This window comes from Pipistrellus kuhlii, unplaced genomic scaffold (genome assembly GCF_014108245.1).
Source record: "Pipistrellus kuhlii isolate mPipKuh1 unplaced genomic scaffold, mPipKuh1.p scaffold_m20_p_64, whole genome shotgun sequence".
In the NCBI taxonomy this organism is placed as follows: domain Eukaryota; kingdom Metazoa; phylum Chordata; class Mammalia; order Chiroptera; family Vespertilionidae; genus Pipistrellus; species Pipistrellus kuhlii.
Window position 1 is genome coordinate 823,742 of NW_023425567.1, and position 17,270 is coordinate 841,011.

At 37.8% G+C, this 17,270-nt stretch overlaps 1 protein-coding gene across 1 annotated transcript in view; it reads left to right on the forward strand.

Moving 5' to 3' along the window:
* Window positions 1–17,270, forward strand: part of SMC1B (structural maintenance of chromosomes 1B) — a 45,985-nt gene that overhangs the window by 15,887 nt on the left and 12,828 nt on the right. Inside the window, exons 8-17 of the mRNA XM_036420261.1 lie at window positions 732–814; window positions 1,398–1,605; window positions 3,735–3,920; window positions 5,558–5,737; window positions 7,353–7,499; window positions 9,607–9,744; window positions 10,037–10,153; window positions 12,221–12,327; window positions 13,190–13,331; window positions 14,177–14,322. Of these exons, the coding sequence (XP_036276154.1) occupies window positions 732–814; window positions 1,398–1,605; window positions 3,735–3,920; window positions 5,558–5,737; window positions 7,353–7,499; window positions 9,607–9,744; window positions 10,037–10,153; window positions 12,221–12,327; window positions 13,190–13,331; window positions 14,177–14,322 (1,454 nt within the window). The remainder of the gene's footprint in view (window positions 1–731; window positions 815–1,397; window positions 1,606–3,734; window positions 3,921–5,557; window positions 5,738–7,352; window positions 7,500–9,606; window positions 9,745–10,036; window positions 10,154–12,220; window positions 12,328–13,189; window positions 13,332–14,176; window positions 14,323–17,270) is intronic.

A 17,270-nucleotide genomic window follows, 5' to 3' on the forward strand; every position in this document is an offset into this window, starting at 1 on the left:
TCTCATGAAATATTCGATTTATACTGTATCATATAACATCAAATGGCACCTTTTCATTTATGAGCTGATTTTATAGTGCAGGATGATCTATTAATTGCTCAGAGGGACACCTTGTTTTTATTTTTCTGAGATTTAGTTTCTTTTAGTTGTTAATTAAGTTGAATATTCAAGATTAGATTCTAGTGTTATTTCATTGTTTTTTAGTTCTCTGTGGATGACCTATTTACTCCATCTCAGTTTGGTACTAATTTAAAACATTTCAACTAAAAAAATTCCAGAGATGTGAAAAAGAAAAGAACTGTATATCATCTATAATAATAAAAGTGTAATATGCTAATTAGACTGGACATCCTTCCAGATGACCTTCTGGACAAAGCCTCGGCAACAAGGGCCAAGCCTCTTGCGTGAATTTCATGCATCGGGCCTCTAGTTTGAAAATAATAACTTGGAGGGGATTTGAGTTTATCAGAACAAACTTTGTAGAGATCATATATTTAGTAAAGGGTAGAGCCAGGATTTGAATCCTGATTCTTATAACCTCAAAGCCTATACCAGCCTGCCTTTTCATAATTAAAATTTGCTCTTATGAGTATTTTCATGTGGTTATATTTGATATATTTCAAATTCAGTACAACTAAGGATATTACAGTAAGTTCTAAGCAGATCATGAAAAATAATCAATTTTGTTTGGAGTTGCTATAATTGACTTTAGTTTTCATTTCCTAATTTAGGAAAATCTAAAACAAGTAAAAGAACAAATAGAAGATCGTAAAAAGCGAATAGAGAAGTTGGAGGAGTATACTAAAACATGCATGTGGGTATTGTTAAAGGTTTTTGCAGCTGTCATAGTTCAGGGGTCTGGTTTACTTGTGGTATATTCATTAAGTAAATGCTTTCATTGTATCATGTTTTCACACTCCCATTGTTTATAATTAAAAATTATTCCTTAGCACATAAATAAAATATTTAAGTTTTGAAAATATAAATGTTTATCAGTAGTGAAACTTAAAACTTTCTTTTAGTATGTATTAATATTTTAAAACAAGAGTTATGTCATGAAAAGTAGTACAATCTAAGTATTCTCCCTCTAAGAAATTTTTAAATTGGTGTTTACTTATTATTAAGTTCATGATGATTGTTCTGGTTATATTGATCTATCTTTTTCAATATCCAGATATTGAAAAGATATGTATCTTTTGAATCAATAAAGAATGATCAAAATCTCTTTTGCCCAACTTTGGTGCTAGGTTTATTTTATTGCATTTTTTATCACTTAAAATTGATAGAGCACTATTCCATTCCCCTGCAATTCCAGACCTGAGTATATTGTATCTTGTAATTTCTAAATTTTTTGTTTTACTTTTTGCTATATAATTTATTTTTGCTATTTTATGTAGAGATTGCTTGAAAGAGAAAAAACAGCAAGAGGAAATACTAGTTGATGAAATTGAAAAAACAAAATCAAGAATTTCGGAAATTAATGAAGAGATGAGTCTTATTAGAAGTGAACTGGAGAATGCTGGGATTGATAACCACGAGGGAAGACGTCAGCAAAAGAGAGCAGAGATCCTGGAGCACCTTAAAAAACTTTTCCCAGAAGCTGTGGTAATGGATGCACAGTTAATTCAAACAAAAGGCTAAGCTTTCTTATTTGGGATTGAAATGTTACCATTATTTGAAAGAAAAGTTATAAATCTTTGTTTTATTCTTTATTTTTAAAATGTAGTAAATATTTGGGGTAGGAATGTGAACAACTTCCAGTAGTGTCTGCAGAGAAGTGATTTGGGGAGGAACATTTCCATGAGCACATCACCAGCAAGCCCACGCTCTGGCCACTGTCCCCACGGACTTGGTGGCCATGAGGTAGTTTCTCTCCCCAAAGCACAGCTCGCATTTCTTCCTGGTTTGATTTTTTAATTATATTTTCAGTAGACATCATTGGTATACTTTTGTAACAGTGAACTTTCACTTACTAAATCTGACCTGCATCCAGTTTTGCTATTATTTTATTAGTCCAAATACAACAATATCTAATCTGTGCTTAGAGTGTCAACTTCATGAAATTATTGCTTTGGTATTAGGGTCTGGCATTTCACTCTTTGGTCCCTGACACCAGTGTTCACTGCCCAGTCCTTATTTTATGATGGCCTGTTTTCAGCACTTGACACTGTTCACCACTTGCACTGTTTTGAAACCCCTACCCATTGGTTCTGTGATACCAGTCTCATGATTTTCCTCCTATCTCTGGCCACCCCAGCTTCTTCTCCTTCATGTCATCCTTTTTTACTTTCTCACTTTTAATCGTTGGTCTTAACTTTTGGATAATGATGAAGAAGTAAGTCCTGGTCATAGAATTTTCCCCCCAGTATCAAACAAAATGACAAAAACTAGTTTAAAAAAAAGCAAAAACTAGCCAACAAAGGCTCATATACATCTAATGCCATAAACTTCAGAAAATGTCATAGTCCAGGATTTTTTAATTGAAGTATATCTTTTAAAAGCATTTATTTTTGTTATTGGACTTATTGGGCTTACATTGGTCAATAACATTATATAAGTTTGAAGTGTACATTCTACAATATGTCATCTGCACATACATTGTTTGCTCACCACCCAAAGACCAGTCTCCTTTCATCACCATTTATCCCCTTTTATCCTATTCCACCTGCCCACCCCCTCTCCCTCTGATAATCAGTTACTGTTGCCTGTGTCTGTGAGGTTTGGTTTCTTTGTTTATCCCTATTTCACCCAGCCCCTCAGACCCCTCCTCTTTGACAGCTGTCAGTCTGTTCTCTATGTGTCTGCTCTCTATTTTGTTCATTAGATTCCACACTTAAGTGAAAGCGTATGTTATTTATCTTTTCTCTGACTGGCTTATTTCACTTAGCATAGGACCCTCTAGGTCAACAGTTTTCAACTAGTGTACTGCAAGAATTTTTAATAGTCAAAAGGTGAAAGGAGAAGGAAAAAACAAAGAGCAGGATACTAAGTATTAACAATCATGATCTATCATAAAGAAATTAGTATTCCTGAAGTAGAACCAAGCAAATGAAAAAAGAGTCTAAGACACAAAATTGAATCTTCAGATAGTCTAGGAAGCATTGCTATAGTATGGTTGATGTTCTGACATTTTTAAGAAAACTTATTAAATTGAATCTAATTAATTCTTGACCGCCCTTCAGATCGCAAATAGCACTTTGTGGGGAGCCACCCCTGACATCTCAGGTCAACCTAGTCCGCGTAATACATTCTCAGAGCATCCTGTGCTTTATCACAGTGTCTATTATGAGTCTATTTTGTACATGTGTCTAGTCATTGATTATTCATCTTCCCTACTAGACTGACAGCTCTGTGAGATCAGAATGTATCTGCTTTGTTCAGTGCCTAGCTCAGTACCTGCATATGCTGATGAAATAAAGGTCCTCAGGATTCTTTCTTAGTAAATGAGGGAATGGATGAATACCATTTAATCACTGTGGCTTTGTAAAAAATATCTTAATACCTTGGTAAGCCTACCCCCCCTCATTATTCTTCTTTTAAGTGAAATATGGCACACCTAAATGAATATTTCATAACAAAACCTATGTCCATTTAAATGAGACTCCATGAAAATCTGATGTTTATAATTTTATAAGATTAGTTTTGGTTTATGCTGCTTTGTTACATTAGAAAACAATGAATTATATGTTCCTCATGAATGTATTTTTTGCTCTCCTTTTTTGAAACCTGATAAGTTTGGAAGACTGCTTGATCTGTGTCATCCTATTCATAAGAAGTACCAGCTGGCTGTTACTAAGCTTTTTGGCCGGTACATAGTCGCCATTGTTGTGACCTCTGAAAAGGTAGCAAGAGATTGTATTCGATTTCTGAAGGAGGAAAGAGCCGAACCTGAGACGTTCCTTGCTCTAGATTACCTTGATGTAAGAAATGTATAATGTTAGTATTTAGTAGTGATAAAATCGTGTTTAAAGTATGTCTTTATTGCCTAACACCATGGTAGTGATTGAAAAAACCAGCCTGTGTGCCAGTCAGTCGTTCAGATGGGTGGTGGGCAGGTATTGGCAGGCCGGGATGGTATCAATGGGTGCTGTCTTCTCTGACTTCACATCGTTTCTCCCATAGCTAGTTTGCCATGACTCTGTCTTGATGATTTTGAGGACATTGTTTCGCCTACTAGACAGCAATGTTTTTATTCAAAAGCAAAGTGTAAGAGATGGTAAGACATAAGGTCTGTTGGAGAATGCCAAACAGAGTCTCAATTGTAAACGTGATCCAGTAAATATGCACAGTCTTGGTAGAGCTGGCGAGGGTGGAGCCTTGGGGCATGTGTGAGAGGCCTTGAGTACCCGAGTCTAAATCCTGAGGCAGGAACTCAACTCTGTCATTTCAAGATCGGTCTTTCCCTGCCGGGCAGCTCGGTTGGTGAGAGCATCGCCCCAGTCTGTGTGCCAAGGTTGCAGCTCCCAGCTCCGGGCAGAGCAGTACAAGAAGCACCAACGAACACTCATTGTATATAAACATACACTTCCAGGTGTGTGTGTTTTATAAAAATGAGACCATTCTTCCTGGTTTCCAGTAGTACATTGCAGGTACTTTTTTTTTTAAGCTGTTGGTAGACTCAAAAGTCAAAGAAGGTCTGATGGCTTTCCTGATCCTTTAAACCTAGAGTGACTTTTTCCTTATTTTTTTTTTAGCTCCACAATGCTGTGCCACTCTTTTGACACACACACACATAAATGGGCATTATCTCTCACTGGATTTTATGATTGTGAAAACATGGAGTATTTACCATGTATTACTTTGTCCCAGCTGGCTAGTGATGCAGTTGAATCTGGAAATTTAATCTGGATTTTGATGAAGTGTATTTTTTTTAAATTCTCATCCAAGGATTTTTTGATTTTTTTTTTTTTTTTTTTTTTTTTTGAGAGAGAGTAGGAGTGGGAGAGACAGAGAGAGAGAAACACATTGGTTGCCTTGAGCCTGCAACTAAGGTATGTGTCCTCCTTGGTCGAAATTGAACCTGGACCCTTTCAGCCTGCAGGCCTGTGCTCTATCCACTGAGCAAACTGGGGAGGGCGATATGTACACAAATAACACCTTAATTAAAAATTTTAAAAAAAAACTGGGGAGGGCTGATGAAGTATTTTTAAAAAATAGTACACAGGCTAATGGTAGGATACAGTTTGACAGGTTCTCGTCAAACTTTTTTTTTAATATATTGATTTTATACAGAGAGGAAGGGAAAGAGATAGAGAGTTAGAAACATCAATGAGAGAGTCATCGATCAGCTGCCTCTTGCACACCCCCTACCAGGGATATGCCCACAACCAAGGTACATGCCCTTGACCGGAATCGACCCTGGGACCCTTCAGTCCCCAAGCCGACACTCTATCTATTGAGCCAAACTGGTCCCGGCTTGTCAAACTTTTATTGTGTATAAGTATAAACTGTTAATCTCTTACTGTCATGCTTATATATGCTTTTCGAGAAAGAATGTACTAAGTACTGTACTTGGTTTTTTATTTTAGTTTATCTAATATTTTTTTAAACCCTTTAGATCAAGCCAATTAATGAAAGGTTACGGGAGATTAAAGGCTGTAAAATGGTGATCGATGTCATAAAGACTCAGTTTCCTCAACTGAAGAAAGTAATTCAGTTTGTGTGCGGAAATGGTCTCGTCTGTGAGACTGTGGAGGAAGCCAGGCGTATTGCCTTCGATGGGCCTGAAAGGCGGAAGGTGAGAGGCCTAGATTGTACTTGAGGGTAATCTGAAGCAGTGTTTGTAAGACTAATATATAACACAAATATTAACGTATGCTCTCATATTACTCTTTCAATAAGGAAACTAACATAGAACCTAAAATGGTTATGGCTTCAGTAGTTTTTATAATGTTTAGTTGAGTTTTCAAAAAATTCACTTCTGTAGCATTTCCCTATATCCTAAATTACATTTTGGAAATTAGATTTACTTTAATAATACTTTCAAGGCAGCTTATTTTTTTGCTCATATGCAATACATGTTCCAGCTGAATCTTGATATGCCTTGCATTTAACTGTGTAGTATTAATACATGTATTTCTGAGAATCAGGAAAAAATGTAGGTGCTTATTTTATGTTCTGGGTTAATTCTTCCATAGTTTAATGGAAGAACTCTTACATATTCAAGGTTTTACACATTTGAAGTTATAGAAATGGCACAATTAAAATTAGGGTACTAAATATCTTTCAAGGAAATTTAGGTTTTAAAAATAAATATTGTTTTAATCTCAGTTGAATAGAGTTTGTATTTAGTTAACAATGTTTCATTTCTCAGATTATCTGACATACTTTTTTAAAAAACTGAATCTCTAATGAAGCTTATACAGTGCCTTAGGGCATAAGCCATGAAGCAGAACCAGCGATGCTGCTTAGGAATTAATGATGTGACTTTAGACAAATTTCTAAACCTCTAATTTTAGTTTTCTCATCTAAAATTGGGGAAATAACAGTACCTTCAGGATTTTATTAGAGTTATACGGGTTAAATTAAGTAATAACATGTAAAATACTATTATAGTGCCTGGCAAATAACTCTCAAGAAATCTTAGTCATTTTTTTTATTTACTAGTAAATTAAAATATTTGATCTGGAGTGCCCAGTATTACAAATGAACACAAAACATGCTATTACTATGAAAGATAGTAATGTTTAGTTTTTTATTGACTGGCTAACAAATAATTTCTCACATATTTTAGTACTCCTATCAGTAATAATTTTAATGATGATGTGATCACAGTCTTAGGAATCGCTGTCATTGATTTCTACATATTAAATTTAAGCAGTTGGAATAAATGAGCTAAGATTTCTTCTTTATTTTGCTACCTAATTAAATATGTTACATTTTATTTTTGTATGTTTGTAAAATATATTTTATAAAATTGATTTTTGAAGATGTATGAGGTCATTTTAAAGAACTCCCATGAAGATAAGACTGTGTTTATTCCTTTCATTTAACAAATATTAATGGTTTATATCTGTTCACATAAGATGCCTTTTCCACCAAAATCGGTTGGCTCAGTGGATAAAGCGTCGGCCTGTGGACTGAGGGGTCCAGGGTTCAATTCCGGTCAAGGGCATGTACCTCGGTTGCGGGCACATCCCTGGTGAGGGGTGTGCAGGAGGCAGCTGGTCGATGTTTCTCTCTCATCGATATTTCTAGCTCTCTCTCCTTCTCCCTTCCTCTCTGTAAAAAAAAAAAAAAAAAAAAAAAAGATGCCTTTTCCCTTTAGGCAGCTGTAAAAATTGCCTTATTATGTCCTACTTTTATCTTCTTCATGTACATTTCTCCTATGTAAAATATTTTCAATTTTACAGACAGTAGCTCTCGATGGAACATTGTTTTTAAAATCTGGGGTGATCTCTGGAGGTTCAAGTGACTTAAAATACAAGGCCCGGTGCTGGGATGAGAAAGAGATAAAGAATTTAAGAGACCGAAGAACCCATCTATTGCAAGAATTAAAGGTAAATCCATATTATGAAAGTTATAGAATACTAAGTAGAATAATTATGTTTTTAAACTAATTTGCACTATATTATAACATACAAAAATGAATTTCAGATAGATTAAACCACTTGAATATTTTTTTAAAATTTAATAAGGATAAAGAGCCATCATATATGTTTTCTTAATGTTTAAAATGAATACTGTAGGTTCCGTACTATCAAAGAACTTCTTTCAAATTGACTTGAGAGCTTGTTTGGAGGTTCTAGCAGGGGAGCGCAGCTACTCGTATACCCTTGACCGAAGACCGGTCCTCTCCTCTTGGGGGAAAGTCGTCCTCTTCGACCGAGCGCGCAGCTTCGGGAGGGACGCACATGGATCGGTGAGGGAGGAGGGGGACACCCGCCTAGCCAGCCAGATCAGCCGAATCAACCCTGGCGATCAATGGGGTGACAGATGTCGCAGCCAGATCGCCCTCACATCCTCAAATTGACTTGAATAACAGCATTATGATAGAAACATCTGGGCAAAGAATAGGATCAAACAGTTCAGAGAAAGAAGAATGCCATATGGCTAATGCACATGAAACAATGTCAATATAGAAACTAGAGGCCCAGTGCATGAAATTCATGCAAGGGACTCAGCCCTCACAGCCCTGGCTTCGTCCAGAAGGTCATTCAGCCGTCCAGTCTAATTAGCACATTATGCTTTCATTGTTATAGATAGTACTCAGGGGAATAGAAATTAAATTAAGATTACTTTATACCTATCAAAGAGACTTGGAAAAATATATATACATGAGCTGATACATTACTTATAGAAATGTAAATTGTTGCTGAGGCTGGTTTGACTCAGTGGTAGAGCGTTGGTATGTGGACTGGAAGGAGGTCCCAGGTTCGATTCCGGTCAGGGGCATGTACCTTGGTTGGAGGCACATCCCCGGTGGGGGGGGGTGCAGGCGGCAGCTGGTCGATGTTTCTCTCTCATCGACATTTTTGGCTCTCTATCTCTCTCCCTTTCTCTCTGTTAAAAATCAATAAAATATACTTAAAAAAAAAAAAAAAAGAAATGTAAATTGTTACGGTCTTGGAGAAAGTGATCGGTACCAGCTTTTAAGAACATGAATGCCTTTGGCCCATCAGTCTCACCCTGGGGAGTCTATTGCATGGAAATAGAAGCACCAGTACTTAAAGGCATATTTATAAGGATGTTGTCGCAGCGTTGTTTGTGGTAACAAAGTGAATGCCCTTATTTAGGGAATAGTTAAATAATTTTGGTACAGACTCACTCTGGAATAATACGAGGCTAATGAAAGAATGAATTTAGGCCAAGACCGGTTTGGCTCAATGGATAGAGCGTCGGCTTGGGGACTGAAAGGTCCCGGGTTCGATTCCGGTGAAGGGCATGTACCTTGGTTGCGGGCATATCCCCAGTAGGGGGTGTGCAAGAGGCAGCTGGTCGATGACTCTCTCTCTCATCGATGTTTCTAGCTCTCTATCTCTCTCCCTTCCTCTCTGTACAAAATCAATAAAAAATATTTTTTAAAAAAAAAAAAAAGAAAGAATGAATGAATTTAGAGCTTTATCTAAGTTGACTCTTATGAGTAGCTGAATGAGAGAAGCAAGAGCCAGGAATGCATGTTCAATATGATTCCTAATTTGCAAAATAAAAAGGAAAAAAACATATAGGAAGATATGTATACACATGTTCATGTAAGGCGTTGGAGTAAAATCCAGAAGAACATACAACAGGCAGTTAATTTGAGTAAGAGGGTCAGTGAAGGCAGAAGGCAGTGGGTGAGGGAAACAGAACAACAGGGTGCACTAAACGCCAGGCACCATGTGTCGTGAGGTTGCATTCATGTGCCTTGGGTAGAATCCACACCCCATTCCGCCATTTTCATTCCCGTTTCCTCTTAGGAAGTGAGTAAGTTTTTGAGCATGCTGTATGGCATCTTGGTTACTCCACACGGCTTATATTTTTAACAGCCCGGAAGAAGGGAAGATGGAATGTGGATGTGGCCATATGTAAAACATCAGTGAAAGTATGGCTTTTGAAAGCACTTTGGGAAGGGAAAGTGCTTTTTCTGCTGTAAAATGCTCTCATTATATTCCTCTTCCTCTTTAGGATTTAATGAAGCTGCTTCGAAAGGAAGCAGATTTGAAACAAATACAGACTCTAGTACAAGGAACTCATACACGACTCAAATATTCACAAAGTGAACTAGAGACGATGAAAAAAAAGCACCTTGCTGTCTTTTACCGGGTAATACAGACTTACATAAAATTTTATGGAAATTAGAGCCAGGACATAGAGTTTCAGGAGTTACATTTATATAGCTCCATGTGATTTTTACACTCTACTTCATGATTTGAGATTATATTATAGTCCTTTAGTTAATTTATTTTTATGGTTGTTGATCTTATACAGTTGTACCTGAATTTACCCAACCGCATGATTCCCCTTTTATTCTAAAAGATACCTGTCACATTTTTTGCTTCACTATATTAAGCTAAAATAGCCATGTTAAAAAAGAATTTTTTTCTCTTGTAATTAGGAACAATCTCAGCTACAAAGTGAACTGCTAAATATTGACTCTCAATGTTCTATGTTGAATGAAGGAATCAAAAAATGGCAACAAAGGATTGAAGAATTTCAAGAAAAGATAGATAAGGTCATGAATGATATATTTATTATTTTTTTAATAAATCTTTATTCATATTATTACAAATGTTCCTCATTCCCCCCCCCCCTCCATTGCTCCCCTCCACCAGGTTTCCACCCCACCCCTCTGCCCTTTCCCCACCCCCCATTGTCCTCATCCATAGGTGCACAGTTTATGTTCTAGTTGTAGAATTTCCAGTCAATCAACTTTCCTGTAGTTCTGGATAATGTCCATTTTGTATTTTAGTTGTATTTTTTGAAATTGTTGTGTGAGGCTGCAGTTAGGCATTTACCTATGCCGCCATCTTGGTTTCCGATATATTTATTATTAAGTGGCATGTAGAATATAGTTCTTTGCCAGATTTAGAGCTTCTTGAACATGGGCTAAGTTTTACTTGTTTGCAAAATTGATTTTCTTGGTCTTTTGAGAGCCACTATTGCCCATCTGAAGGGACAATGACCAGTGCATATTTACTCTCTCTGCTCTCCAGCTTTCCTGTTCCTTGTAAAAGTTACCGCCTCTTTCTCTCTGCCACTGCCATTACCATCAGGAAAGAAAGAACTTCTTCATTCGGGTTATTTTTTTAAAATATATATTTTATTGATTTTTCACAGAGAGGAAGAGAGAGGGACAGAGAGCTAGAAACATCAGTGAGAGAGAATCATCAATCAGCTGCCTCCTGCACACCCCCTACCGGGGATGTGCCCGCAACCAAGGTACATGCCCTTGCCCGGAATCGAACCCGGGACCTTTCAGTCCGCAGGCTGACGCTCTGTCCTCTGAGCCAAACCGGTACTGGCCATTCGGGTTATTTTTTAATGATTACTTTTTTTTAATTAAATTATTATGTGTGTACATATTTTACCATTGCCGCCCCTCCCAAGATTACTTATTTAGACCGGTGGCTCAGTTGATTGGAACATCATTCTGTGCACCAAAAAGTTTCAGGTTCAATCCCTGGTATGGGAGGCAACCAGTCTGTGTTTCTCTCACATCGATGTTTCTCTCTTCTCCTCCTCCTCTCCCTTCTACTCTCTCTAAAAATCAATAAAACATATCCTTGAGTGAGGATTTTAAACCAAAAGACTTGCTTGGTAATTATTTCTGGAATATTTATTTTATTTGTCAGCACAGTGGTTGGCTCTGGGGAAACAAGGTGTTGGTCATCTAGCCTCTGTTTATTAATAGGAACTTTCTGATTTAATTCATTCTCCTGTTGCTTATCTTCAATCCTTAGGAAGTTGTCACACCAACACTCAGTAATTTTCACCCATTGCTTTCATCACATGATTTGAAGTCATACTCATACAGCTCCTTAATGTCTCCTTTCCAGGTTAAACCAGTTCTGGTAGCCATCCTCTTGGGTGCTCTGTTATTTGTCAATGCCCAGGACAAGCATAATGTCCAAGCCCTGTCTGCCCGTACAGAGCACCTGGAACACCACACACAGAGTTGTCACTTTCATGGTTTGGATGATGATCTGTGTAAATCAGCTCACCATTGCATCCATCACTCACGTTCATATTTCACTTATAGTCAACCCACATCTGAAAGTTTTAAACATGCCTTGCTGAAAAAATAGGTCTGCTTGTTGTGTAATTTTACATAAATGCGGGGCTTTAAAAATATTGAAATTAAATGTTATTTTGTTGGATTTGGCTTATTCTAGTTTTTCCAAATCTTTTTAGTCTTAATTATCTTCTCTAATCAGGCTTTATTCTGCCTAAGACACCGTGGTATTACTCATAAAAAGAATATTTATGTGTAATAATTACATTTTGGTATGGCTAATGTAATTGAAATGTTTTTCATTTTAAACACTTAATGAAGTCAAACTCTTGAAACTAATCTTGCACATTCTTGTTTAGTCTTTAGAATAAGAGACTTGAAAATAGATGGGTATAGTTTATGGAGTTGAAGAACAGGAAAGCACAGCTCCTCAGAGTACAGTATGCTTGTTGGGTTAGTTTTTGCCTAATCCAGGAAAACCTTGGAGAGAAAATTTAGATTTAAGCATTGTCTGTATACTTTCTTAAAATTAATTATTAAACCAATTGTTTTGAAATCATGTAAAAGGTTGAAGATGATATTTTTCAACACTTCTGTGAAGAAATTGGTGTGGAAAATATTCGTGAATTTGAGAAAAAACATGTTAAACAGCAACAAGAAATTGATCAAAAAAGGTATTTTTATTTAAAATGTTGGGGAACAAAGTATACACATATAAATAACTATTATTTCATAATTCAAAGGATGCCTGAGGTCTTTATTTCAGTGTGTCAAGAAATAGCTAATAAATACTCATTCTTATAAAGAGATCTAATTCTTTCATTTCAGAATTTTTCAAAGCAAGAACAAAATATGCAAAATAAGAGAATGGGAACATAATAACACAGTGCTTATCAAAAGGATAATAAGACACTAATTTACTTATTTCTCTGAATATTTATATATGTAGATAAAATTGGTACTTTTCAAGAAATAATATATTTCTAAGATAGAAAATTCTAAGGAGATCAGTTACCTGAGAAAAGAAAGTAAAAACCTACTCCCATCCCCACGTTCACCAGGACATATGGTTCCACAGAGGACATCCCAGTGAACTTTAAAGACATAGGGAACGTCAACAGTTAATATTTAAGAAACCCTTCAATAGTTCAACTGTTTCATAGTACAGAAGAGGGAGAGATGCATCTTCTATAAAAATTGAAGTTTTATTTCTAGTTTGCTAAAATGTTTTATAATGGAGTGCTGAGTTTTGTCAGATACTTTTTCTGCCCTCTAGAAATACTACAATAGTACATACTAAAACATTTACAGATGAAATTACATGTATGAAATCTGCTTCAAATAATCCAGTGAGGGGAGGGAGTGATGAGTGGGGTAATATGCCATGAATTGATAATTATTAAAGTTGGATGATAGCTATATGGGAATTCATTATAGTACTCCTTCTATTTTTGTATTTGTTTGAAATTTCCCATAATAAACAGTGAATTGAAGGACTATGTTTGCTACTTATAATGCTTGTCTTTATTACTCTAGATTAGAATTTGAAAAACAAAAAACTCGGCTTAATATTCAACTAGAATATAGTCGCAATCAGCTGAAGAAGGAACTAAATAAGATCGACACATTAAAAGAAACTATCCAGAAAGGTAGAGAAGACATTGATAACCTGAAGAAGGTAATTAGTAATGAAGTGTCTCATCATCAGAATAATTACTTCCTTCATTGAATGCATCTTGTGCTCCTAAGAGGGATGGAGTGCGGGGGCAGACTGGAGAAATAACGAAGTAAAATAGGCACAGCTTCCTGCATTATTAGATGTTGAAGTGGGAGAGAAGGTAGGTGGGAGATGCCACAAATGACGTCCTAACTTGGGCAACTGGTGGGTAGGAAAAGCAGGGGAAGGAGAGAAAATTCTGAACCTGCGGGGCTGGAGTTGTCATGTGACATCTAGGTAGCAATTTCTGTCGGTTAGTTAAAGAGCACACAGATAATGGGAAGGCTGGGCTGGGTCTCGGGTAAACTGAAGCCACATATGAGTGGCTGAGACTCCCAGGCAGAGAGGAAGGCAGTGGAGCAGGGATGCGATCTGGGATAAGGCCACATGTATTGCTATGAAGAGGGGGAGAGCTGATATCCTTGAAGCCCCAGAGAGTCTGGAAGGAGGAAGTCATGAAAGTAAAATTTACTTAGTTAAAAGGTTAAATCTGTGTCTGTCTAGTTTACTAATTAAGAGTTCGTAGTAGCACGAACATTTCACCAGACGATGGGGAGAGAAAAGCAGGTCAGTGAGGACTGAGTCCGAAGAGAAGGACAAAGGCAGGGCTGTGATCGCCAATGTCTAAGAAGTGTACAGTGAGGTCACCTTCCGTGAGAGAGCTTCAGGAATCACATGGGATAGGCTGGATCTCAGAAGGACTGTTTTGATGTTATTGATAAGGTGAGCTATTTAGAAAAGAAGAAGAGTTACTGACATTATTGATGTAAAAGGTGGTAAATCTACAATGCACATCACCCGTTCAGGTTGAAGAAGCTTGTCTGCAAGCTGTGGATGAGCTCATGGTGAAGCGGCAGCAGCTGCAGGACGTGTTTGCCGCCCAGAACGCCAGTGCTGAGAAGATCCACGCGCAGACTGAGGAGGAGCGGAAGAAGTTTCTCGCTATTGACAGGTAATTAAAAAGCTTATCAGTTTGAAAGGCCATACCAGAGTTTTAAAGATGTTTACTATGAATTTGAATTGGACATTTATTATAGGGCGTTTCATTATTTGAATATGTGTCCTTTGTTACTTTGGTCCCACATGACACCTTTCAGACATCCTAATTCAGGGGAAAACCAAGAGAGGTCTTAGTTGTTGATAGCGAGCAGTTCTTTTAGGTGGATGAAAACATGAAGCTGCATAGAGAGTCCCTTCGCCTACATTCCTCTTGACATTGGAGTTTTCTTGTTGCAGAGTCTCCCGCTAGTCTGTGTGTGACACAGCACAGCAGGTGAGGCTGTGACTACATGGCTGCATGTCCCATCTCCGCTACTGAAATACTGTGTCCTCATTTCCTCCTAGTGAAATGGGGAGACTAGAGCCTACCTCAATAGTAGGACTAACTGAGTGATTGTTGGGGGTTTTAGTTTGTTTTTAATATTTTTATTTATTTTTTACAGAGAGGAAGGGAAGAGGGATAGAGAGCTAGAAACATCGATGAGAGAGAAGCATCGATCAGCTGCCTCCTGCATACCTGCCATAGGAGATGTGCCCTCAACCAAGGTACATGCCCTTGACAGGAATCGAACCTGGGACCCCTTAGTCCACAGGCTGACACTCTATCCACTGAGCCAAACCGGTTTCAGCTAAATGGGTGATTGTTTATATGGCTCTCAGAACAGTACCTGCCACCTGATCAATATGTGTATTTACCATGATGATGATGATAACACTTTGAATCAGTTGGCTTCATTGTACTAATATGACATCAACTATCCTGTATGATTGACCCAGTATTTGAACCAAACTGATGACAATTGTTAGAAAGTGAAATCTGAACCGATGAAGAAAATGCTCAGAAAATAGCGGTTTTACAGCTTATTTTATACATTGGAATCAGAAGAGGAGGGTTACATAAAATCCATTGGAGGTAGATTAAGGGCGTGGGAAAAAGCAAAGCAAGGAAATATCTGAGATTAATAGAAGTAAAAGGACAGACACATGCTTTTACATTGGTGGGTATAGGGCAGTTAATATTTAACATTTACAACACAGAGATGGTATGTGGGCAACAGGGTAACAAGAGGGTTCTTTGGTCTCATGCTCTGGTAGAGATTGTGCCCTGAGAGGAAAGGGGCACATTCTGACATGCCAAGGGGTGCTATCTTAGATGTGAAAAGACAACAGACCGGCTCATTAAGGTAGAGACTGACTTTTGTCAAGGATGCTATAGGCCTCGGTGGTGACTACCTGCCATGATGCACTGTTAGTTTGGAATTTGATTTTCAGACATCCTGTGTGGCTACTGTAATGATGGGGAGGGGGGAGCCTTTCTTTTGCTTTGCTGTGGCCTTCCACAATTTATAAAAAACACTTGGTAATTAAACTCAAGATTATTAGCTCCTCTAATTCAAATAGCTCCTCTAGTCAAGACAAGATAAATTACTCTCAAGTCTACATTCTTGCATAATCCTCCTCCTTGCTGGTTTTTTGTTTTTGTTGTTGTACAATTCCGGAATAATTGGTAGGAAGTTCCTTCCCTCCTCCTCCTTCAAACAAGCCTTTTTTAAACTCTTCATAACTTTTGATCTAAGTATATTTTACAAGCTTTGAAACAATACTAATAAGACACTCCCTAGGACATCTGCCTGGACTGTCTCCTGAAAAACTAACGAAGACCCACTCCCTGATATCTGCTCTATTTCAGTCCCCAATCCTACTCCCTTCCTTGTCACCTAGCAGCAGCAGCCAAGGCTTTAAAAGGGAGCAGCTTTGTTCTTCACCCTTGTATTGATTGGCAGTGCACCTGCCCTTCGGAAAGTAAAATGAACTTCCTCTCTGCATCTCTGTTTAAGGTGTGAATTATTTCACAGCCTGCACAAAACCTGTTACTTCAGTCTGAGTCTGTAAGGCAGCCTTGTAGGTTTAGTGTGTGAGCCCTTTTCATCCACGCAAATAGAGACAGAAAGTTTTTGTCCAAGATTCTTGGTTGCAGTGAAAGTTTGTTTACTCTCGATTTATTTTTAAGTTTAAACAGAACCACGTTTTTGTTTGTTGTTTTATTCTTGAAAATCATATCATTCTTATTTCATTTTTTGGTTCTGTTTCTATCTTCTCTTTAAAATCATACATTGTGCCGAAACTGGTTTGGCTCAATGGATAGAGCATCGGCTTGGGGACTGAAGGGTCCCGGGTTCAATTCCGGTCAAGGTCATGTACCTTGGTTGCGGGCATATCCCCAGTAGGGGGTGTGCAAGAGGCAGCTGATCGATGACTCTCTCTCATTGATGTTTCTAACTCTGTATCTCTCTCCCTTCTTCTCTGTACAAAATCAATAAAATATCCTCTAGTCTAGATTTAAAAAAAATTAAAATCATACATTGTTTCAGCTGGTGAAATTCCCAAGCCCTTATTTAAGATAGAAGGCACATCTGGCCAGCATGGCTCAGTGGATAGAGTGTCGGCCTGTGTACTGAAGGGTTCCGAATTTGATTCCAGTCAAGGGCACATGCTCGGGTTGCAGGCTCAATCCCCAGTAGGGAATGTGCAGGAGGCAGCAGATGAGAGATTCTCTCTCATCATTGATGTTTCTATCTTTCCCTCTCCCTTCCTCTCTGAAATCAATTTTAAAAAGACAAAAGGCATTACATTAGTAAAAAAGTTCAGGCTGTTAGCTGTGCAGGGACTTAATTGGCAAGAGATTTCTCTTGCTAAGAGACTTTATTGGTTTGAGGTTCTAAAATGTAGAGCTTAGCCCAAGCCTGTTTGGCTCAGTAGATAGAGCATCAGCCTGAGGCCCCAAGGGTCCCGGGTTCAATTCTGATCAAGAGCATGTGCCTCAGTTGCAGCCTCCTTCCCAGCCCAGGCCCTGGTTGGGCTTGTGCAGGAGGCAACCAATTGATGTGTTTCTGTCACATA